Source organism: Sinohyriopsis cumingii, chromosome 13 (genome assembly GCF_028554795.1).
Source record: "Sinohyriopsis cumingii isolate HCF-2022 chromosome 13, ASM2855479v2, whole genome shotgun sequence".
NCBI classification, from domain to species: Eukaryota; Metazoa; Mollusca; class Bivalvia; order Unionida; family Unionidae; genus Sinohyriopsis; species Sinohyriopsis cumingii.
Genome location: NC_142973.1, coordinates 42,778,195 through 42,804,312, shown reverse-complemented (window position 1 = coordinate 42,804,312; position 26,118 = coordinate 42,778,195). Strand labels below are relative to the sequence as shown.

The 26,118-nt window shown below is 40.1% G+C and overlaps 1 protein-coding gene across 2 annotated transcripts in view; it reads left to right on the top strand.

Moving 5' to 3' along the window:
* Positions 1-2,404, top strand: part of LOC149785301 (uncharacterized) — a 56,361-nt gene extending 53,957 nt beyond the window's left edge. For both annotated transcript variants that reach the window (XM_089979185.1, XM_089979184.1), the window contains one exon: positions 1,404-2,404. In XM_089979185.1, the coding sequence (XP_089835311.1) occupies positions 1,404-1,412 (9 nt within the window). In that variant the 3' untranslated portion in view covers positions 1,413-2,404. The remainder of the gene's footprint in view (positions 1-1,403) is intronic.
* The last annotated feature ends 23,714 nt before the right edge of the window (positions 2,405-26,118 follow it).

The following is a 26,118-nucleotide window of genomic DNA, read 5'->3' as shown; positions in this document are numbered from 1 at the left end:
TCGATTAAATGTACAGTGCTTAGCTCTAAAATATATATTTGAAAAAATTGCGATGAACTTGAATATGATAAATCCTTCACAAATAAATGCAAATATAAAGTTCTTAAAGACAAATGTCTTTTGAATGTTGTAAAGATATTGCTAAGTCTTCAGGAAGATAAACATTTCCAAAAATAGTTAATATTTTGTCTTATAAACTAAAAGATTTTAGATTCTACAGTTCTGTACACTTTAAAATATACCTAAATGGTTAAAATGATACAGTTCTTCAAATATATGATCAAAATTTGCATTCATAATGTCATTGGTATTAACTCTTCGCCTTTTTTTTTATGTATGTACGCACTCTGTCAGTATACGTAAATACAACACTTGCTTTATTTTGGTCGAAATACTGCCCATTTCAGTTTCAAAATCGATGTTAAATTGTGTAAAATATTCTTGACAAATAGAACACTGAATAGCCTATTTGACTTGAAGCTTCAAAATGCACCCCACCCGTCGTCAAACATAAGCATATTTCGTAACAGTTGCATACACTTGAGCGATCATGGCTTTCATAAAAAAAAATTATTACAGATTTTTAAATTTCAAGTTCTTCTTTTAAAGTAGTTCTCAAAGAGGCACATGACAGCCATTCTAAGTCCATTGACTGGTCATAGAAAGACTTGACACGCTGCGAGTGTTTCGATAACTTGAAACACTCAGTACCAGTGAAGAAATACTAGCTTTGCACCAGTGATGCGAGTAATCAATTAAATTTGACCCGCCTTTCTAGCTCATTCTTTCACCATTTTCATTCTCAAGAACCAAACATGTACGTGATAGACGGAAAATTTCTTCTACGTGATCACCTTTTTCCAAACCTAAACCTTCTTCAGTCAACAAACTTTATAAACGGTTTCTCCTTGGGGAGAGACACGAACTTATTGCTTTTGTAGTCTAAAGGCCAAAGTCGTTGTGACCAAAAGATGTGTTGTTTTGTACCTGATTAACTGAGTGCGACTCAGCATATCTTCAGCAAGCTTCTTTATACAGTATTATAAAACACATAGTAGAAACATGGTGTATCTTTTATTATACTCTCGTTGGTTAATATAATTCATTCCTTCAAATACTCTTGCGGAAATTGTCACTCAGTTTCTATGATTAGTTATGTTAAAAAATGTTCTTCATGCAAAATCCAACGCAAAAATTGTAAATGTATGTCTTTGTGCGAGTATCCGTCTTAGTTATAACTTAGCCAAATGAGCATGTGTGGATGGTCTTGATTCATGTATATGCGTGTGTATGCATGTGTGGATGGTCTTGATTCATGTATATGCGTGTGTATGCATGTGTGTGACAATTATTTCCTGTGGTCTTTAACATTTTCAATCAGTTGTTCTTCCTTTTTTTTACAGAGGATGTAAAACAAGAGGACAACCTTCCTTTTTATCGACGAACATAGAAGACTTTCCATCAATATTTTATAAACTTCATCTTCAATATTGATTTCATTATATATATATAGTAACATTAAGTAGACATTACTAAACAAAGTGTGATTATTGATTGCATGGTCAACTGTACGGGTTAGCTGTTGGATTCCTATATAATTGGTATATATGCATGAAGTTATATATTACTTACCTTATTACACCGATTAACAATAATAGTGGATGCATATTATTTATGTAGTTTAACTGGAATGCCCTTATCGTAATCTGCTCTGTTGTTATCATACAGTTATTTCCAGAAGTTTTCAAATACTCCACTTAAGGGGGTGATCGTCTGTTTTCTAAACAGTTATGTCTAACCGCCAGATGTCAGTAGCATTATTATAGCGTGAATATTAGACATGTATATGTTTAACAGTTTTCTCTATTATCGTCGTGTCGCAGTTAAATAAAGTTGATTTTTTTCTCAGTTGTTTTGACCTTTGTTTCCTCGTCATATTGTATTTAAAGTATCCTACCTTTGTGTTATTGTACGCATCAGGCTGTACGTCCGTCTGCTTTCTGACGTGATTAATATTGTTTATCACATAATCTCTTTAAGGCCATGATTCATTACGGCATGTAATAAAATTTAATCAGACATGAAATCCATCAAACGTGTTGAAATATTAAACCAAACGATCTTACCTGAGTGCTGATTTCAAATTAAATGTATAAAAACGAATTGAATAATATATATCTATTACAGGTATTGGCAAACAAAATATTTAAATCATTCGACTAGTTTCATAAATATAGAAATGAGTACAAATGCTAGCTTATATTTATAACCTGACGATAGTGAGAAATAATGTAATAACCTGAAAACATTTTGATATATAGGTTATTACCTCTTGCCTTACATGGTATCTTTTGTAACGTCATGATTTTTTATTATACGTGTTACAGATAGAAACAAATTATTATTGATATGTTAACCTAAATAACATAGAAGTTATGTAATTAGTAGAGGATATGTGCGTTTTTGAAAATATTTTACGAGTGAAGTGGAAACATTGTATGGTCACGAGTGTTGTATATTTCCTTGTATAAAATAAATAACCCACCCAAAAATAGTTTTCTTTTTCGAATTTTTCCCCCAGACATTGCAAATGATTAACGGCAAATGATTCCAATGCCGTTACATCTAAAACGCGGCCCTGGGTGACCAAATGGTCTAAGGCGCTCGAATTTACTGATAACTGTTAGGTCACCTTTGCCCTCGTAAGTTCCAATCACTGCTCGACCAACGTGGATATGTGAGAACGTGTTTAACAGTAGCCTCTTGTGGGTCGGTGGTTCTCCCTGGGTTTTCCCTGAGCTTCCTCGACCAATATTACTGGCCGCCATATATGACTTAATAACGTTCTGTGAATGGCGTTAAAGCCCCCCAAAAATCACAAATACATTAGATTGCTCGAAAGGAAATGCTGGCGTAAATATCTCTCAGGTTTGGTCATCATGATCATGTATACAGAACCTTGGCTGTGCAGTGAACTTTTCATTCATCAGATACGTTTCTATACTGGTGCTGTTCCAATAAATCGATTTGTTCAAGCTTCGCTCGCACTCAGTGATGAACAATTAATTTATTACGATTCTTGTAGTCGATTTTAGACAATTTTAGTTCTGCACCATTCTCGCTGATTCGTAATTCAGCCTAGATTATTTAATGACTATTAACACCGTGTAACACATTTTTTTTTGTTCCTGGGTAGTAAGTGTTATTTCGTAATTGCTTATGCCTAAAAAGTATATAAAATGGCTATTATTCACATAAAAATTTGCTTTTGTGACCAGGACAGTGATATTTTGAAATTTACCTGTTTTCATGAACATTCCAGATATATTCAGTGCTGAGTTAACTTGGAGTAACTTCTAGAACTTTCCAGTAATATAAATAGCAATATAAATACAGGGGCCTTAAGCCCACTAGTTCATTTTAGTTCCAGTTGCCTCAATGGAAACATATCATCATTTCTCTGAGATGGCATCAAAAGGCTGCAAGTACCCAGCAGACGCAATTTGCTATGTCTGCGGTCAATTTATCATGAAAAGAGCGAAAAAGTACTCCGTGGAACCATCTACTAAGATGTGTGAGGCCTACAAGGCATATTTCGGCATGCCTGTCGAGGATCAAAACAAGCCCTGGGCACCAAATTTCACCTACGAGCACTGCAAGAAAAAAACTCTGGAAGGTAATATGGACAATTGTTGCTCGGAATTTTATGTTATAAAAATTGTGGAAGTTTTTAATTTTACAATCTTTTACAATTTTCAATGTTACTGAAGAAATATATATGAAAAATGTTACGAAAATCTCGTTCACATTAGTTATGGGTGAAATAAATGTATTTTTATAGGATGGTACAGAGGGGAAAAGAGAGCCCTGAAGTTTGTTATTCCAAGAATTTGGCGGGAACCCACTGACCACACAAGCAACTGCTACCTCTGCATAGTACACCCTTCTAAACATCGGACTGGCAAACTTCACTTGCTATCACGTATCCGGACCTTCCTTGATCCATCGCCCTGGTGCCACCTGCTCTGAGTTCCCCATATCCACTCCTCCGGAGAGAGAACAGCCGTCTTTAGATGAGAGCAGCAAGTCAGAGAACGAGGAAGAAGTTGTATATCCAGATGACATTTCAGTGGTGGATCTGAGGAGAGAAACCCATACTACCCCAACCAAAAAGACCTCGAAGACTTGATCAGAGATCTTGATCTCACCAAGTCCAATGCCGAGCTTTTTATGTCTAGGCTCAAGCAATGGAACTTGTTGGATAAAAGTCGCAGATCAGAGGAAGAGTCACCAAGATTTTTCCAGCTTCTTCACCCGTCAAGATGGGCTCTGCTTCTGTCACAATGTGACCAGTCTGTTCGAGGCAATCAGAATCGCCTGTAACCAGAATGTGTGGCACCTCTTCATTGACAGCTCATCCAGGTGCATCAAAGCCATGCAGCTCCATAATGGGAACAAGTACCCGTCTCTTCCCCTGGCTCACTCTGTGCACCTCAAAGAGGATTACAACAGCATCAAGACCTTGCTGGACGCCTTGAAATATGATGAGTACAGCTGGGGGCCATCAGAGACTTAAAAATAGTGGCAATCCTGATGGGTCTCCGACGCGGTTTTACCAAGTTTCCCTGTTATCTTTGCCTTTGGGACAGCAGAGACACCAAGACGTACTACCACAGGTGGGACTGGCCACAGCGGACCGAGTTCTCTTTAGGGGTAGGGAACAACGTCAAGTGGGAGCCATTGGTGAACCCCAGGAAGGTGCTGTAGCCACCACTGCACATCAAATTGGGTATTATTAAACAACTTGTCAGAGCTCTAGATAAAGAGACGGCAGCCTTCAAGTACCTTCAAGACTTCTTCCCTAAGCTGTCTGAGGAAAAGATCAAAGCCACATCTGTGTCGGACCACAGATAAAGAAGATCCCGGAGTGCAATAAATTTCCAAAGAAGTTCACTAGTAAGGAGAAATAGGCTTGGAACAGCTTTGTCGCAGTGGTTCGTAGCTTCCTGGGCAATCACAAGGCCGAAAACTATGTTGAGCTGGTTGAGACTCTGGTGAAGAACTACGGCACAGTGGGCTGCAGGATGTCCCTCGAAGTCCATATCCTTGATGCTCATCTTGAAAATTTCAAGAAGAACATGGGAACGTACTCGGAGGAGCAAGGCCAGTATAACGAGAACATGTTGGGAGACTACATTTGGTGGCTGATTCGTGAAGGTGATTTAAAGTATAATCGTAAATCTCAAAAAACTGCTCACCTCTAAATCTTTTGTGATCATTTTTGTATTACTTTAGTATATATACATGTTAATTTTGATTCACATGTTGTTTTTTCTGACTTTATATGAACAAAAGGACACAAATTCGCCCGTTTTCTCATTGGAAATAAGTAAATTTGAAAATATCACTGGCCTGATCACAAAAGAAAAGTTTGTGGGGAATAAAATCCAATTTCTATACTTTTTAGACATAAGCAATTACGAAATAACACTAACTACCCATAGTGTAATCAGTTCGCAAAAGTAATAATCTATCATGAACTTTATTCCATTCCCATGACTAATATTTTGTGTCTGTTCACTTTTAATGAAGCGCCATTGTGTCTTGTAAATCTTTAAACTTTCTTCATTAATGGCGGCATCGCATCGCCATTGAAATTGTATTTTTGATGCATGCATTGCGTTGATTACTCTCGAATAGGTGATTATTTAATTTTAAAGAGGGCTAACATTGGACACTTCTATGTGAAAACTTTGTGCATCCTGGAAAGTAAACGCTTCGGAATTGAAGAATTTATGGGGGTTTTTTTTCTTCTCTTCTGCATTGCAAGTCTTAAGCCTTACCAATAATGCTACTTCTATTCATTATTTTGTACACCACGTAAGACCACTATGAACCTTTGAACCGTATTTACAGTTTTACAAAACGGTTTAGTTTATAAGCATATTTTATTTCATAGATTTGTAATTGGAGATTGCAAGAGGAATAATATTGAAAGTAAAGGATTAGAACTAGAGAAAATAGCTTATAAACCTCTTTTCTTTTTACGACACAAAAATTGCAAATATATATGAATGTGAATATATGGCAAATGATATCAAGTCTTGATGAAAAGAAAAAAAATTAATAGCGTATAGAGTGTCTTGGTTATACATTAGCATTTAGCCAAGGTATATAACGCACGAGGAGAAACAACAAGGAAATGGATCAAAGACGAGGACAAAGAAAGAAAGAAGTTAAAATTAGAAATTGTATGTTACAATGTGACAAATATTGGGGGAAAAGCTGAGAAATTAGGGATAAAGAAATAAAAAGGAACTAAAAAGCAAGATTACAAGTGAGTAGTGCTTCGTTCTAGAGCGAATCGTTTCGGAAGCGATGGCGATTCAGATGGAAAATATGGGGAAATTGCAGTTTGCTACTACTGTTCACGACTCGTTGAAGTGCATGCGTGATAGTAACATGTGCGCTTAAGTAAATATTTTGGCTTTTCAGTAAATTTTTGAACGGCATTGAAAATACTAAAATAGAAACGTTTACTTCATACGGAAATATGAAACATCAAACATCTGTATCACCACACTAAAGTTGATCACCATATGGAGAGTGGGAGTTCGATGCGTTGTTCTTGGTCATAAACGCAAGATAAGAAGTCGTGGTTTGTATTTTCTGCAGATCCACATCTGCAATGCAGTGACCCGATTATATTCCTTGTAAATAAATGTTGATTAGGGGCGATCTACAGATTGTATGGACTTCTAAGAGAGTGGCGGTGTAAGGTGAAGTTGTTGCATGTGCAACATGTACAGTGGAGAGAATATTGGCATATCACTATGTTATTTTCATGTACTGTGATTGAAATGTATTTGGCTATTGTACTTGTGGAACCTGTACATTATCTAAGCATACAGCTCACCAAAATAGCTGTTCCCAAGCGCTCGAAACATCAGCCTCAATTAGTCTAAGGTACACTATCTTTAGCAATTATTATGATAGGGAAAACTAATTTTGCCAGATTGCACAACACCAGCTTCTGAAAGTGCAATGTACGAATTAAAAATATATAAAATGTATCTTAAAATAAGGTTATCGGCCCGTTTTCCACAATTTACCTATGATGTTCAAAAAGTGAAAATGACCAAACGGAGCAAGAACCTTTTTGATAGATGCACATCTGAAGTAAGACCAAACTGTATAGTCTATAACCCTCATTACACCCATCATACAGGTGGCGCTCTACAGTTTCGTATTTTGCATAGTTAAAATTTTAAAGAAAAAGAATTTCCCCCGATTTCCTCCATGTTTGTATTGGCTAATGAAAAAAAGGCCTGGTATATCTTAGGTATTGTTCAAAGAAGCTTTAATTCTCTTTATTTTGTTGTATGATTGATATGTGTAATAAGGGTTATAGAGTATACAGCTTAGCCTTACTTCAGATGTGCATCTTTCAAAAACTGCTAGCTCCGCTTGGTCATTTTCACTTCCTGGATTTCAGAGGCAAATTGTAAAAAATAGAGCCGATAACTTTTTTTTTTTTACATTTTATATATGTAGTAATTCATCCATTGCATTTCAGAAGCTGGTATTGTCTAGTTGGGCAAAATTCATATTCCCTATTTTAATAGGTGCTTAAGACTAAATCAGGCTGATTTGTTTAGCATAAGGGAGCGGTCATTTTAGTTAGCAGTTTGCTTAGATCATGTACAATTTCCATAAGTACAATATCCAAAGAAATGTCAGGAACATTACAGCAAAGTAGCATACAGGTAACATTATCTCCACCGTGCATGTTTCAAATGCAAACAACTTCACCTTACATACATCACTCTCTCAAAAGTACATACTAACTGGTGAGCGCCCCACACCGAAACAAAGTAAATTAAAAGTTGTTTCAGCATTACCATAGACAAGAACCTTAAGTGAACTGATATTTGTTCTAAGTCGGGCATGAATTCGAAATTTCCTTCTACCCCAATAACAGTGTCTGCGAACATGTGTCGCAAGTCTTCAACGTACTTCTGAAGTTGTTAATGTAGTGTATTTGACGAGTCTCATTATATAATGTATTCCGTTCTCGAATGGTCGAAGGGGGAAACGAGTTGTAATCCAAATTTGTTCGAGCTTGTACAAATTGGAATTTGTTTACATTACGTAAACCATAGCGAGTAGTATCGCTAACAGCAGGTGGAATCAGAGATGTGAGATAGGGAGGGCATGAACTAGTTGTCTTGTCATGCAAGAGAGCAAGTTTATGTTTTAGTCTTTTGGTTTCAAGAATTTCCCATCCTATTTCTCGGCGTAGTGCTTCCAGATATACTAAATTTGTTGCACCCGTCACAGTCCTGGCTACTTGATATTTTTTTCTTTTTGGCTCTCTTAGATCGGGTAATGTGCGCTTGTCCCAAACCATATTACCATATTCCGAATGGGTAGTATAAAAAAGACGTCAATATAATTTCTAAAAATTTCCTGTCAAGATGGAATTTTAGTTTACGCATTACATTAATTCTTGACCATGCCTTTTTCTTTATATAGTCTATTTGTTTGTGCCATGAGTAGTTATTTGAGTGAACAATTTCGATGTGTTTGTGCGCATCAACTTCCTTTATTTTGGAGTTCAGCATATTTAGTAATGGACGGGAAGGGTTTATTAATTTTCCTCGAAATTTTCAGAGATTCAGTATTACAAGGCTTGAACGATACAACCCAATTATTTGACCAATGAGAAAGCTTTTTTTCAAGAGTTACGAATCTATGCTCTTAAAATAAGTAACAAAAACGAGTCAAAACAAATAATGTATTTCCCTAAACTAAAAAGTGAAAATGAGAAAAAAGGAACTTACGGTATTAAATCCTAAAATGATCTTAGAGTTAACAGACACAAGTCACAATAATTTAAGACCCTGAATAAAATTCAAGTCTAAATTAAATCCATAACTCAAGGTGAAGATGTGTTTGTGGTAGCTTACGGAGAGTTCACGTGCCAAAAGTCTTTGGCTGAATCACAGTAAAATAATTCCATGTTTGAATTCCATATAATTCCAGTGAATGTCTCTATCCAAGAATTGTATCATAGCACCTTTGTGCTTCCAGAGAAAATACTCACTTAAATTCAGTAATTTGAAGACAATAGATTCCAGCCCAACTGGACACAACATATAATACAACTGAAAGTGCTAGATCTTAAAGCACAACTGAAGAATCCTTTCTTTACAAAGATTATATAGTCCTCTACCCGACTTCATGTTACAATTAGCATTTTCTACCAAAATTAAATATTACCTAATGGAAAAAACCTTCTAGAATAGTCCTGATGTTTACAAAATAAAACGTGTTGGTTATTATTATAAATTATTCTAGAATGTGGACAACGTCAAGAACACTAAGGAAATTCCAAAACCTAGACGCAGACCCAAATAAACAGATTTTCTTCTTCCATTAATAGTGATCCTGATGTTAAGCCTATATACAGAGAGAATATTTGAGCTATGTATTAATTGTTTATAAAAAAAAGTAAATTCAGGTCAAGCAGAAACTTAATTGTGGACAAGGTCGAGTCCAAGATACAATGTTACATAACAATAGCATGTGATGAAATATATAAAAAAATAAACCTCGTCAACCTTTGTGTCAACTATTCAAGAGATACCACAGTGTATCACATTAGTCAATGCCCAATCAGTAGGACCACCTGAAAAGCGCACATAAATAGTCAATTTTATCAACGATCAGAATATCGACGTCTTGAATTACATGTACAGCAACCACACCACAACCTTAAATTTCGACCACATATCGTTTGAACTAGTCCAAACCACACTCACACTGGGACAAAGGTCAGTCCATGTTTTCTGCCTCCACCGCCCTATAGAAAAAACAAGATGACTGAATCTTATTGGAACAGTTTCCGAATCTCCTGGAGTATGGAAATCCGATAGGTGGCAACCTGATTATTCTTGGAGATTTCAACTTTCACTCTGACTGTCCTGGAAACCCATACACATCAAAACTCCTAGATTTCATTCATGTTTTAAACCTCAAACAGTCAGTAAACTAACCCACCCATAACCCATAAACATGGTCACCTTGTAGACTGGATTCTTCATAGACCTGATGATAATATTCTACGGTCCTCCCTGGTGTCACACGAATTTACATCAGATCACCTCTGCATTATATGCCATCTTGACGTATCAGTTCTAACCCTCCACCTTTTTTTGCTACCGAGAGAAACCTCTGTATGATAAATAGAACCAAACTAATGCATGACATCCAAGCAAACCCAACTTGCTTACCTCCTACGGCAGAACAAGTCGATAACTGCCTGAGTTAATTGCTTGACAAACATGCCCCAGCAACCAAACGCAGAGCATCAATTCAGAAGTGTTCTCCGTGGTATAGCATTGTAAAGACCAGCGTTGCAATGCTAAAAGAGACCGCTGTAAAGTTGAGAGGCTTGGGCTTTCCACCAGACTCACTATTCATAAGCAAGTATATGAAGCCGCTAAGAACGTCACAAACATAGTCCATGCAGCGAAATCAGCCCACTACAGTAGTAAGATCACGGAAAGTTTCAGTTGCAAAGATCTCTTCGAGATTTCTAACAAGCTAATGTCAAGGGACAAATGTACACCACTTCCAACTACCTTCTCTCCGGTCGAACTTCCTGACCTGCTTGCAAATTTCTTCCGTAACAAAGTACAAACTATTAGAGATAAGCTTGACAGCACGATTTAAATTGACTCACCATACAGTTGTGATACAGAATTCAGCGGCAACCGTTAGCAGCATTTGAGCCTGTCTCTATGGATTTAGTACGTACAATCGTGATGAAGTGTGTACCAAAGTCAAGTGAACTTGATCCAGTTCCAACATCACTGCTACTTGAGTGCTTAGATCCAATATTGCCTTCACTAACTGATGTTATTAATACCTCTCATCTGGGGAATTCCCATCATTTTTCAAAACTGCCATTGTAAAGCCTCTGCTGAAGAAACCAACACTCGACCATAGCGATTTAACAAGCTACCGCCCAGTTTCGAATCTAACATTCATATAGAAATCTTAGAAAAAAGTTGTTCTATCCAAACTTGTATCTCATCTGAATTCAAACAGTATTTTTAGCAATGTACAGTCTGCGTATCGCCCTTGCCACAGTACTGAAACTATTCTTCTGAAAGTAATTAATGACCTCTCTGCGTTTGGATAGCGGAAAGATTACAGTCTTTGATGTGCCTGCATCATTTGACATAATAGACTAAGATATAATACTTCACCGTCTCCAGCATGTATTTGGCATTCATGATACAGCCTTACTGTAGTTCAAGTCTTACTTGGTCAAGAGGACACAATACACTCCAGCCCAGATGATCTATGTTGTGATGGTCCACGGGGATCTGTTCTTTGACCTGTTCTCTTGATTTTATACACTCAGCCGCTCTCAAGTGTCATAGATCATCATCCAGTGTCTCACCAATTGTACGCTGATGACACCCAAATATACAAATCTAGCCACCCAACTGAAGTTAATGCTACCATCCAAGGTGTAGAGAAGTGCATGGGTGATGAGGAATACTTATTGTAGGTCTGTGACTCTCATGGGTGATGAGGAATACTTATTGTAGGTCTATGACTCTCATGGGTGTTGAGGAATACTTATTGTAGGTCTATGACTCTCATGGGTGATGAGAAATACTTATTGTAGGTCTATGACTCTCATGGGTGATGAGGAATACTTATTGTAGGTCTATGACTCTCATGGGTGATGAGGAATACTTATTGTAGGTCTATGACTCTCATGGGTGATGAGGAATACTTATTGTAGGTCTATGACTCTCATGGGTGATGAGGAATACTTATTGTAGGACTGTGACTCTCATGGGTGATGAGGAATACTTATTGTAGGACTATGACTCTCATGGGTGATGAGGAATACTTATTGTAGGACTATGACTCTCATGGGTGATGAGGAATACTTATTGTAGGTCTGTGACTCTCATGGGTGATGAGGAATACTTATTGTAGGTCTGTGACTCTCATGGGTGATGAGGAATACTTAGTGTAGGTCTGTGACTCTCATGGGTGATGAGGAATACTTAGTGTAGGTCTGTGACTCTCATGGGTGATGAGGAATACTTAGTGTAGGTCTGTGACTCTCATGGGTGATGAGGAATACTTATTGTAGGACTGTGACTCTCATGGGTGATGAGGAATACTTATTGTAGGACTGTGACTCTCATGGGTGATGAGGAATACTTACTGTAGGACTGTGACTCTCATGGGTGATGAGGAATACTTATTGTAGGACTATGACTCTCATGGGTGATGAGGAATACTTATTGTAAGACTATGACTCTCATGGGTGATGAGGAATACTTATTGTAGGTCTGTGACTCTCATGGGTGATGAGGAATACTTATTGTAGGTCTGTGACTCTCATGGGTGATGAGGAATACTTATTGTAGGTCTGTGACTCTCATGGGTGATGAGGAATACTTATTGTAGGTCTGTGACTCTCATGGGTGATGAGGAATACTTATTGTAGGACTGTGACTCTCATGGGTGATGAGGAATACTTATTGTAGGACTGTGACTCTCATGGGTGATGAGGAATACTTATTGTAGGACTGTGACTCTCATGGGTGATGAGGAATACTTATTGTAGGACTGTGACTCTCATGGGTGATGAGGAATACTTATTGTAGGACTGTGACTCTCATGGGTGATGAGGAATACTTATTGTAGGACTGTGACTCTCATGGGTGATGAGGAATACTTATTGTAGGACTATGACTCTCATGGGTGATGAGGAATACTTATTGTAGGACTATGACTCTCATGGGTGATGAGGAATACTTATTGTAGGTTTATGACTCTCATGGGTGATGAGGAATACTTATTGTAGGTCTATGACTCTCATGGGTGATGAGGAATACTTATTGTAGCTCTATGACTCTCATGGGTGATGAGGAATACTTATTGTAGGTCTATGACTCTCATGGGTGATGAGGAATACTTATTGTAGGACTATGAATCTCATGGATGATAAGGAATACTTATTGTAAGACTATGACAGTGTCCATAATTATCACCGCTAAAGAAATTTCAGTCACCGTACACCAAAGAAGGATAGAGGTGCGCCAACTTTCTCTTCACTGTGCATGGTGCTCATAATGCAAACAGCTTCACCTTATACCGGTCCCTCTCAGATGTGCATAATAACTGTAGAGAGGAAGATGTTCTCTTTATTTGCAAGTGGTCATCGGAAACAATTCGCTGTCATTTTTCCAATTGTTACTATTATTTCTTTTAGTGTCATAGCTAAAAATTTGTAGATTGAATTTACTTTATATACCTAAAAAATCCAATTTGATCAGATCTGCTGGTTACTCGGATTATTATTTGTTGGCTTTTGTGTTTTTTGTACCTATCCCCCGTAAAATGTGCTGGCATCTGAACCGCGGGCTGGCGGCAATTTCGCCCCCCGATACTATATCGTTTTGCATGGCGATCTGTATCATGTTTCTTTAATTTTTAATTCGAATATATAATCAGATTTCCTGGTAGAATTGCAAGCTTACGTTTCTGGAGATTCACTATAAAAGTAAAAGATACAGCTTCGTAAAAACCACACATTTTATTCAGCTATTTATTTAAAAAGAACATTTATTGTTGCTTTTTATAGCGATCCTTAAGAAGTATGAGTGGCAGCAGAATAAGCCGTTTTATTTTTTAAATCTTTCAATTTTTTTAAAACTTGCTTGTTGATGATTTCATATTCAAACTGTAAGCCCGAATATTGAACCCGAAAACGGTTTTCAGCTTCTAAATTATAAAAGAAAAACTCAAGTTGCATCCTGAGAGTAATAAAAAAAATCATTTTGTCATTGCCTATTTATGCATGGTTAATGCGCTGTTTGCAGTAGTGCCAAGGGATACAGACACATTTATGATGACTCAAAAGTTACGTCACGTATAACAGAAAATGTCATTTAAAAAAACGGAACTGACCATCAGAACCTGGCCGTATTCTTTGAAAAGGCTGCCTGCAAAACACGACCCGATTATGTATGTGAACAAGTATTTATGCGTCTAAGGGCCATCATAACAATCTAGAAATAAAAGAAATTAGAAATATAACTATCCGCCACCGAATAGGTGCGTCGGAAATAAACGTTCAAGTTTAACATTGACCGTTATTAATTTACGTCATCGAATAATTTGTCAAGCGCAACTCGGTCCTTTCGATCAAACATAAATACGAAAAGTGTTCAACTGAGCTCCGGAACCTGCCTGGCAAAAATCAAACAGATTATACTGACTGACAGATAGTTACATGAACTGATAAACTCCAGTATGAGAATGATAAGTTTTGAGTTCATCAATGACGATTTTAAAGATTACATACACCGTTGTCTGCTTAACAAGATATACTTATTTCCACACAAATAATACATTTAACGGGTACTGATAACACAGTACATGCAACGAGTGCACTCCTAGAACTGTATTAAAATGGGAGCGCATTGAATATTACCTTTGTCTATGGTGATTTGTCATCTGCATCGTATATTTTGTAATTCTCCGATTTGCCTCTTTTCTCGTATATACATTAATTTATTTGTACGTTGTGTTAATATGAATTCAATTAGGTATTGAATTTATTTATATGACCTCAATTAGGTATTATATTTGTTAATATGACCTCAATTATGTATTTTATTTGTTAATATGACCTCAATTAGGTATTGTATTTGTTAATATGACCTCAGTTCGGTATTGTATTTGTTAATATGACCTCAATTAGGTATTATATTTTTTTATTGTAAACCTTTTCTGTCATTATTTAATGAATTTGTTAGTACTGTCCTGCTTACATCTAACATATGGAATGTACTGTACACGATCTTATAGAAACTCATCCTCGAAATCTAACAATCCCCACCTGTCTCACCTCCGAAGAGCGTTGGACATTGATTCCTAAAATTAGCCAGTTAACTTTCTCCCAGCCTGGAGACATTTTGAGACTGACATATTTTCTACATTATCCTCGTAAGTTAGTTTCTGGGTTCAAGATTGGATCAACCAGATTCTCTTGTGACTCCGAGAGACATATATGAAGCAATGAGAGAGAGAAAGAGAGACAGAGACAGACAGACAGACCTGCTTGGGCTGTATCTGTATAAAGAACGTGCAGATATAAATCCGGAGAAAATAAAGTAGAAGCGTATGTGAGTAGTGAATGGGGGCACCCTACGGACAATGGGAATTAGCATTAAAAAACCCCTTGGGCAAATCTACGGACAATGGAAATTTAACATGGAGAAAAATCGTGGGCAAATCTACGGACAAGGGGAATTAACATGGGAATAAATCGTGGGCCACTTTACGGACAAGGGGAATTTAACATGGTGATAAATCGTGGGTCACTCTACGGACAAGGGGAATTGAACATGGGATTTTTTTAAAAAATTTTTTTAAAAAAAAGGGGTAGGCAATTTAAAGACTATCTCTTTTCGAGAAATATGGCTGGCCCTGAAAAGGGCCTTTGGGTTTTATGTTAATGTATTCATTAACATAAATGGCACCGCATTGGTCTTCTTCTTGTCCTTAGGCTGCGTCTTACTGTTGGTCCGTACATCAGCACTCTTTTCAGGCATCCTTGTCTTTCGACGTAGATCCTACGTATCCACAGGCTGGTGTTTGTCCTGTGGACAACGGTCCACTTCGATCGGACATACATGAGCAAGTCTGTCCGAAACATCATGGAAGACACAAGGGTGGATGACTCAACTGTAGTCCACATCTTGAAGCGACGAGAACAGGTGAATCAATGCATTGAACGGCGCTTATTTATAGGCGGAGGAAGGATTGAAACGGATTGAGTTCATTTACCAATCCGAACACGCGTTACAGAATTCAGTCAGCTCGCATCCAATCCGAAGAGAGCAGTCTGTGACGTCACGTAGTCAATATAGATTCGCTAGCGCTTGTGTGCAGTCAATCTATGCGACAGTGATTCAACATGACGGAAACTCAGAAAACGATCCAGTGGGGTGCACCAGCAGGGGAGACTGCCCAAGGGAACCCGGACTTACTTTCAGAAGAGGTGAATTGGGATTTTGTGGATTTTCTCTCCTCGCAAGAATTTGTTCCGGAACCTTCGTTACTTTCTTCATTACCGCAAGTGGAGAATTTTAGACAGAGACAGAAAGAAGAATTGGAGAAATTTATACAACGACAAAAGGAAGCGGAACAGGCTTTTCTCCTACAGCAACAGCAACAAGAAGAAGAAGAGGTAAGAAAAAAACAACAGCAACAACAGCAAGAAGAAGTAGCAGCAAAGAAACAAGAGGGTGAAAATCAAACGGTCACGGTACTGTTGGACATTTTAGCGGAGTTAAGAAGTCTGAAACAAATGTATCAGACTTCTTTATCACGACCGAAGAGAATACGACCTTCCCGAGCCAAACATGTCAACCCTGTGACTAAGCCTACCGTACCACCCTTAGTGATTTCAACCCAATCATTATCATCATCATCAACATTACGCAGTCCAGAAGTAGGCCTTGGCCGTGGCAAAGGCTTAAGGCAGTTAAAATTGATTGCTTAAACTCACCCCTACACCATGAAGAAAAAAGGCCCTTTTCAGGGCCACCCACATTTCTCGAAAAGAAATACAATTTCAATTTGCCAATAACTCAAAAAAAAAAAAAAAAAACTCACCCATGTTACCCTTTTAGTACGTGTCTGTGTATGAGTGCGTGAGTGTAGCTTCTTATTTTAAAATCACAACTCAAAGACACTTACCTTATATCATTCATTTATTCTTTTCTCCATTTTTTACAATCCAATTCACAATTTATAACACAACACTTTAATTAAAAGTTCATTAATTTCTTCTTTTCTCCTTTTTTAGTCTCTCTGTTTTTTGAATTTCTTCACCGTCACACTCTTTTCCTCTTCTTCCTCCTCGCTTTCTTCCCTTCTTCTTTTTTTCTCCTGTTTCTTTTTCTTCACCTGTCTTCTTTCTTCCTCAGAAGAATCCCTCTCTTCCTCTGAAGAATCCCTCTCTTCTTCTGAAGAATTCCTCTTTTCTTCTGACTCCTCTTGTTTCTTTTTTGGGCAATCTGGAGACCAATGTCCTTTTTCTTTACAATAATAACAGGTATCTTGACTTTTGTCTTTTTTATCCCCTGTTTTTTTTCTTTTTTGACGGTCTGGACACTCTGAAGACCAATGCCCTTTCTTCTGACAGATATAGCAAGTATCTTGACTTTTATCTCTAAAGGAAGGAGAGTAGTCCGTAGGCTGGTCTGAAGAGAATTTTCTAATGACCCCTCGCAAAGCTCTGACGAAACGTTCCATCTGGTCAGTCTCTTCCATCGTTGTGCTCGGCTTGAGAGTGAAATGAATAGTGAAAGGACAAGACACACACCCTTTTATATACGCTGGTCTGCTATGACTATAAAGTAGTTTATGGTGTTTGAACTTGAGTCATTTGACTTTTTGCTTTCAAGATGAAACGATCCCATTCATTCGAGAAGAAAGAAGAAGAAGAAAGTAAGAGGCAGAAACGTGATCTATCGCCTCGTACCAGGGCTGAAATCTTGGCACAAATTCATGCCAGTGATTTTGAAGAGGACATGAGTGAACCAGAATCCGAACCCTCTAAACCAAGTTCACCACCCTTAGTCAACCCTGAAAAGTACTATTCCATTCGAGAGACCGAAAAGCGCTCCTCTAGAAAATTTAGAACCACGGCTTACAAATACACAGTGAAGTTTAAAGATTTCAAGGCTGAAGTGCCGTTAGAGAAAGCAGAAGTGTTCATCACCGAGGTGTGGGATTCTTTGCTCACTGCACTCAAGCAACAATGTCAACCCAAAGAAGACGATCGCTTGAGACTTTCCATACAACACGACGGTTTGAAATCCCCTGTTTGGATCGAGTTTAGCACCCCTGCAGAATTAACTGCTTCCAAAGTCATGGACAAGATTCAACACGTACAACAATCTAATGACCAGTTTGACATCACCGATGGTAAAGCCACACTGGACATGACCCAAGTCTCTCCTCCTCAAGGGACAGGACGCAAAAAGATGTTATTGGTGGACTACCTTCGCAACACCAAAACAAGTCTCGTCCGAATTAACAACTCTCATGACCAGATGTGTTTAGCCCGTGCCATCGTGGTGGGACGAACCTATGCCAACAAGAACGACACGGTAGAATGGAAAAGAACCTGGGACACTATTCAACGTTCCGACCGAGCCAAACAACGAAATGAAGCAGAACTCCTGTTACAACAAGCCGGACTGCCCAAAGACACACCCTGCGGCATTCCTGAGATGCAAAAATTGCAAGATGTCCTAGCTCCACGATACACCTTGAAAGTGCACCCTCAAGAAGTGCGCGGACCTCTATTGTTTCGAGGGCAAGACTTTAAGGACGGAAAATACATTCATGTCTATTATCACGATGACCATTTCGATACGATTACCACTATCACTGGATTCCTGGGATACAGTTATTACTGTGAGAAATGTGACCATGGTTATAACAATCGAGAGCAACACAAGCATTGTGGATCGAAATGCACAGGATGTTTGGCCTCTTCACCCTGTCTGAGCGAAGGACCAGTGCCTTGTTCCACTTGTCTGCGCACGTTTGTCAGCCCTACCTGTTACCAACAACATTTGAAGACGCAAGGTTCACAGAAGAAATGCGCTTGTCAACTGCTGAGATTGTGCCCCGCGTGTGGACAAGGCATACGTACCAATAGTGTCAAGGCACACGTATGTTCAGGAAAGAAAAAATGTCTCATTTGTCACCACATCGTGGACTTGGAACACCAATGTTACGTGCAAAAATACCAACCCCCACCAGAGAAAGAGGACGGTCACAAGAAGAAAGGCAATTTCATCTTTTTCGATTTCGAATGCATGCAGGAGACTGGCATTCACATTCCTAATTTCTGCGTGGCTCATCGAGCGTGCGAGAAGTGTATTCAAGAACCTATCTTCAGTCATTGCCCTCACTGCAGCAAAATTCCTGGAGGGCGTGAAAAAATCTTTCGGGGACCGAACACGTTAGCCGATTTTGCCCAATGGGTCTTAGACCCCGTCGAAAAGACGTGGAGCCAAGAGGACATCGAACGTTACGGAGATTGTCATCGTCATGCCACGGTGATGGCTCACAATTTCTCCGGATACGATGGACAGTTTCTTCTCAGATACTATACGGAACAAGGCACCGAGCGTCCTAAAGTGACTTTGAACGGAGCCAAAATCATTTTCATGCAAGTGGGACAAGTGCAGTTTAAAGATTCGATGAGCTATTTGGCCATGCCTTTGAGTCGAATGCCTAAAACGTTTGGAATGACAGAAATGGCTAAAGGGTACTTTCCACACTTTTTCAATACGGAAGCCAATCAACACGTCGTTCTACCCCATTTACCAGAGGCTCACTATTACGACCCCGACAACATGCGTACCGAACAACGAAAAGCTTTCTACGCTTGGTACCAGGCTCACGCCTCGGACCCTTTCGACTTTCAGGAAGAAATGCTAAAGTATTGTCGTTCCGACGTGGACATTTTACGGCGTTGCTGTGGAAAATTTCGAGAACTGTTCATGGAACACGGAGGGGTCGATCCTTTGAAAGAAGCTTGCACCATTGCCAAAGCGTGTTCCTTAGTGTATCGACAACGATTCATGCCTGAAAACACCGTGGCTGTCATCAGCCCTCAAACGACCCACTTTGTCAAACGTCAATACTCGGTCAAAGCCCTACGTTGGTTACATTACTTGTGCGACAAGGAAGACAAGTGGATTCAGCATGCCCGCAACGGAGGAGGCGAAAAGACCATCGGAACGTATTCGGTCGATGGCTGGGACTTAGAAAACCCCAAGATCGTGTACGAGTTTAACGGTTGCTTATTTCACGGATGTCCCGTCTGTTACCCTGACCGTGGCACTAAAAATCAGTTTTTGCAACGAACCATGGAAGACTTGTACCAGGACACTTGTCAGCGGCGCCTAAAGTTAGAACAGCAAGGATACCAAGTGGTGGAAATGTGGGAACACGAGTACGATCACCGTATGAAAACCGATCCCGAGTTTAAACGCCTCGTGGAAAGTTACCAGTTCATGGACCCGCTGAACCCGAGGGATAGTTTGTACGGAGGAAGGACCAATGCCACCTGTTTGCTGTACCAAGCCGACGAAGAGAAAGGAGAAGAAATCAAATACTTGGACGTGTGTTCGCTGTATCCCTACGTGTGCAAATATTGTCGCTTTCCCGTAGGGCACCCACAATTGCTGACGGAACACATCGACCTGAAAAACATTCGACAATACGAAGGCTTGATCAAGTGTAAAGTTTTGCCTCCCACGAACCTCTACCATCCCGTCTTACCTCACCATTGTCAAGGCAAACTGATGTTTCCCTTGTGCCGTACTTGTGCCGAAACGTGCAACCAAGACCAAGCTTGTCAGCACACCCAGGAAGAACGGGCCTTGACGGGAACCTGGGTCAGCGTGGAATTGTTCAAAGCTCTGGACATGGGATACCAACTGTTAGAAGTGTACGAAATTTGCCACTTTCCCAAGACACAACAATACCACAAGGGTGATCCCAGTCAGAAAGGCATTTTCGCTGACTACGTGGATGCCTTTTTGAAACTGAAACAAGAAGCCAGCGGCTATCCGTCCTGGTGTCACACTCCCGAAGACCAAATACAATTCAAAGAGAAATACTACGAACAAGAAGGCATCTCTTTAGACCACATCGAGAAAAACGAAGGCAGGCGATCGTTTGCCAAAGTGATGTTAAATTGCTTGTGGGGTAAAATGGCACAACGACCGTGTTTACCCAAGACGGAATATTTGACAGAACCTTCCCGCTACTTCCAGATGATTCACGACAAAACCAAATACATGAAACACGTGGACGTCGTTCGAGAGAATTTGATCTTGGTCAATTACGAAGAAGATCTGGACTTTGTGCAAGACGACCCTTTTGGAAATGTCATCATTGCGGCTTACGTGACAGCTCATGCTCGCTTAAAATTGTACGAAGCTTTAGAACTGTTAGAAGAACGCGTCCTGTACTTTGACACGGACAGTTGCATTTACATCCATCACCCGATTCAACATCACCCTAACATCGAAGGAGACCGTTTAGGAGCCTGGACAGACGAGCATCCCGACGACAAGATTCTAAGTTTTGTCAGTGGCGGTCCCAAAAATTACGGCTACGAATACCGGGACAAACAAGGAGAAGTGCACACGACGTGCAAAGTGAAAGGACTGACTCTGAATTATCGTACCAGTCGAGTGGTCAACTTTGGGGTATTGAAAGAAGCGTTGCAATCGGGAGAGGATGGAAACTTTAAAGTGACCACTCACCAACCAAACAAGATTGTACGTTTACCCACTCACCACATCGTCAGTCGACCCTTGGAAAAAGTCTATCAAATCGTGTACCAGAAGCGAGTGAGACTTCCCAATCATTTCACCTTACCGTACGGTCACGTCGGTATTGGTCTGTATATAAAAAAGGAACCCTAGGCAAGATCTATAGTTCATTGTGACTACCAAGACCGAGCGAACAAGATGAATATTTTGAAAGAGACATCGTTCCAGTTTGGGGATTGTAAAAAAGTTGTATCTTCCTCTAGTGTGACTAATATTGGATGGATAAGACCCATGCATTGCGACGGAAAATGTCCGGAAGGAAACTGCGATTGTCCATGTGGTTACCATTGTAATTGCGTAACGGAGTTTGCAGACGAGTGCGATTGTGAGCCTTGCGATGGGACCGATGCTGTACCTTGTGACCTGAGCGATGCCGTAAAGCATCATGGGAACTTTAGTGCCCCTACCCCTGTCATGGAAAGTGATGCTGTGCGTGTCAAACCTGTGGGATGCGAAAGCGATGCTGCTCGTCCTCTTGGACATTTTACTGGGTTTCGTTTTAAAGGGGAATGTCGACCTTCACGTTTACCTCCCTACGGATGTCATCCAGCCCTGAGCAAACTCCTACCCATTTCACTCAACCCTCATCGAAACGAACCTGTGAAAAACGAATATTCGTTTCCTGTGCGTTCGTCGGAATACTGCGACTTTGAAAATCGTCTTCAATCGTTCAAAGGAAAATGGCCAAAGTATCTGGGAGGACCGACCCCCGAAGAATTAGCCAGAGCCGGATTTTTCTACTTGGGCGAAGGAGATAAAGTCAAGTGCTTCAGTTGCGGTGTGTCACTTCACCACTGGGAACCGCAAGATTCGGCCTACGTAGAACATGCTCGATGGTCACCGAATTGTCATTACTTACCTTTAGTGGGACCGAGACATTGAAGTAACTTCTTACCATAATCATCTGTTCATGGATACTTTACAAGAGAACATTTGTGCTTTGCCTGTGGAGTTGAGAGAACGCATTTACCGAGAGCTGGTCAAAATACAAGTGAAACGTAAAGAACAATTGCATCCGATACGTCACCGGTGTTTGAACCACTGGTACCTGAAGGCTATACAAGGACTGATTCAATTGAAAGTGTTCCATTGGACAGACATTGATCAACGACCTCCTGGTTATAAAAAGGAATGGTTTGGTATTGACGATTCTATCTACTACATTGTAAACGTATTGCATCGAATTCCAGAGGAAGAGTTAACGAATTACCAACATCTTTCACACAATGTCAACTTGGTGAAAGAGGAAACTTCTGAACGAATTGTAATGTGTAGATTAGTGACTCAACGATTTAAATTCGACACTGAAGTGAAACCATGTTTGTGCAAAGAGTACATTTCTTGTGTCAGACCAAAGAGGATTTAGTATGACCTATTCATGGATACTTTACAAGAGAACATTCGTGCTTTGCCTGTGGAGTTGAGAGAACGCATTTACCGAGAGCTGGTGAAAATACAAGTGAAACGTAAAGAACAATTGCATCCGATACGTCACCAGATCTTTAACCACTGGTACTTGAATGGTATAAGAGAACTGATTCGTCAGAAATTCTTTCAATGGTCAGACATTGTTCAAAACTTTGAGGTCGCTAATGATCGACATGTTCATGATTATGGTTACTTCGAGATTCACCTACAGCAATACATTGAGGAAGACAAGTTAAAGGATTACCAACATATTTTACGTGGAATCTACTTAGACGAAGAGGAAACACCTAAACGAACTCTGACGTTTCGGTTACAGTATGCAAGATTTAGATTCCCTACTGGAGAACGAAGATCTCTGGCTAGAAAGTACGTCTATTGCATCCGAAAAAAAGAGAATATAAAAACAGGCTGCCATGCCACGGTTTATGTCACATGTCATCCAACAGATTCCGTGGAAGGAACTCAATGACCATATTCAAACCGTGGATCATTACCATCAATTATTACAAGAACTGTATCCATTCAATTTTGGACGACAAGTGGTGTGTGTCTTAGTGACTTGTTTTCTGGGATTTCGTTTACCAGCCGATTCTTTGTGGACTCTTTACGATCAGTACTTACCACCTCCATGGCCTTAAATGGTCACGAAAAACTCCTTTTGCTCAAAGCCTTGCGTTTTCATCTGGATACTTCTCGACCTCAACAGGAAAAAAAGATTCGTCAACTTTTAGCGACCCAAGACGTGTATGACGATGTGTGTGTAGCTTGTGACTTACACCCTCATTGGACAGATGTTCGTGATTGGAAAGAATGGGGTTTTGAGGCTTGGACCCAAGAAGTGGCCCAGTATGCACAAGAGTTGTTCAAGGAAAAAAGTTACTTTTCATCCCGTGTTAGTGACGGTGCCAGAAGAACCCGTCACCGAGAACAACCACTCGCTTCAGGACAGGACTGTCATGGACATGCCTGAAAGGTCATTCCGGGAGGACACTTGTGTGACAATACCTCATGTAGAGACTGTAAGAACATTACACACTGTCCCTAGGACATCTTGGTTAACCAAAACATGTTGTACAGACACTTGTTTATATTCCACTTTGATCGCTTTGCTGTGTTTTATATTCCTGTACATCACTATTTGGGTTGTATGTATTTTTGTCTTTCGTGTTCATATTTGAAACATTCAATAAACGTGTTCTGAAAAAGTATATAAACTCTTGTCTTGTTTGTTTTTTCGTGTCACAAGTGACATTTCTCATACCATGGCTACCTCTGCTGTCTCTGCTCCCTCTTCCTCTACTGTCAAAGTCATCGACGAACACTTAGATCGTGCCAGTTGGGAGGCTTTGTATCTTCGCCATCCCTTTAACATGCTCATTGCTGGACCTAGCGGTTCAGGCAAAACCGAATTCGTCAAACGTTTGATCGAACATAAACATCATTTGATCGATCGGCCCCCTCAACGGATCGTGTGGTGTTACAAAGAGTGGCAATCGGCGTACAGCCTCTTGCGAGAAAGTCAAGGCGATTCCATCGTGTTTGTGGAAGGCATTCCTAAAGAAGACGATGGCATCGTCTCTGACTCCCGTCTAACCCATTTGGTCATTTTCGACGACATGTTAGGAGAAGACGAAGAAGAAATTAAATTGTGGTTTACGCGCAAAGGGCATCACCGTAATGCCAGTGTCGTTTACATCACCCAAAATTTGTTTCAACAAAGTAAAGCCCATCGCACCATCAGTCTCAATGCGCATTACGTAGTCTTGTTTAAAAGCCCTCGAGATAAATCGCAAGTGCAAGTCTTAGCCAAACAGTTAGGAACGCCTTGGCTGACTCAGGCGTACGACGATGCCACTCAAACGCCACACGCCTATTTACTCGTCGATTTGAAACCTACGACCCCCGAGGATTTGCGATTTCGTACCCACTTGTTTCACCACTGGTGCCAAGACGGAGGACCTGTCCTGTACACGTCTCCGTCCTCGACTTCATTTCACTCCTCCCATGAAAAAAATCTATAAAAACCTCAGACCCTTTTTCGTCTGTCTCACACAGTGTGAACATGACGTCCCTTCAGTCACATCTTCCCGTCAAATTGATTCGTGCCTTGTATGGCATCAGCCGAGAAAAAGATCCACAAACACGAGCCCGTGTCTTAGAAGCTAGTCTCAAAGAAGTCTTACGATGGTTCACGGTGACGGCACGTCAATTACTCCAAGGAATCATTCAGATTCCTCATCAAACCCAACGCTTTTTCGATCGAAACAAAGTCGCTTTGGTCCAACTGGCCGATCCCCGCATCGACACTCAAACCAAAAAACAAATCATTTTGAAACCTGGAGGGAGCGGTACTCTAGGAGGGGTCATCATTCGCTCACTCTTAAGATGGGATCCTAATGCCCCCAAAGTTATCCCCAAGACAAAAGTTCAACGAAGCCCCAAGAAGAAAAAGAAAAAGACCAAGTCCCCAAGAAGAATAACTTCTCCAGTGGCAGGACCCTCCTCTTACCAGACACCACCCCGGAAAAAGAAAAGAAGCCCCCAGAAAAAGAAACAGAGAAAAAGTCCTCAGAAAAAGAAAAGTCCACAGAAGAAAACTAGTCGCAAGAGAGGCACTTCGGCCAGGACGCAACCTTACACTCGCAAGCCACGACCTGCCACAACGTCTCCGGCAGCCTCACGTTTGTCCACTTCTCCGTTGATGTCACCAGGAACTGAAGAGTACTTGGAGACGTTGATCACACCAAGAACTTCTCCGTTGATGACCCCCAAAAGAACTTCCCCAGTGGCAGGACCTTCCAATTTAGCGGCAGTGGCTGCTGCTCACAAAGTACCTTCTCCCAAAATCAAAGTTCAAGAAAGATCGGGCATGTTACAAAGTTTACTGGATTTGTCCAAACAAGAACTGGCTCGATTTAGTCCGTTACGTACCCCTGCACGACGTGTCATGCCTGTCCTCAAACTGATAAAACGTAAAGACAATCAGTGGCGACGCGTTCCAGTATAAAAAAGGCCTGTGACCGAGTAGGGTATCAGTGTTTTTAGGTGCTCCTAAAGACTCAAAGATGTCACCCTCCAGAAAACCCCAAGGAAAGAAAAGAAAAGGACTACCACCACGTTTAGCCAAACATGGGGACCTGTTATCTGTCCTGTCCAAAGCTTCTCCACCCCTACGAAAAAAACTCATTCAAACGGCCTCCAAAGAGGTCAT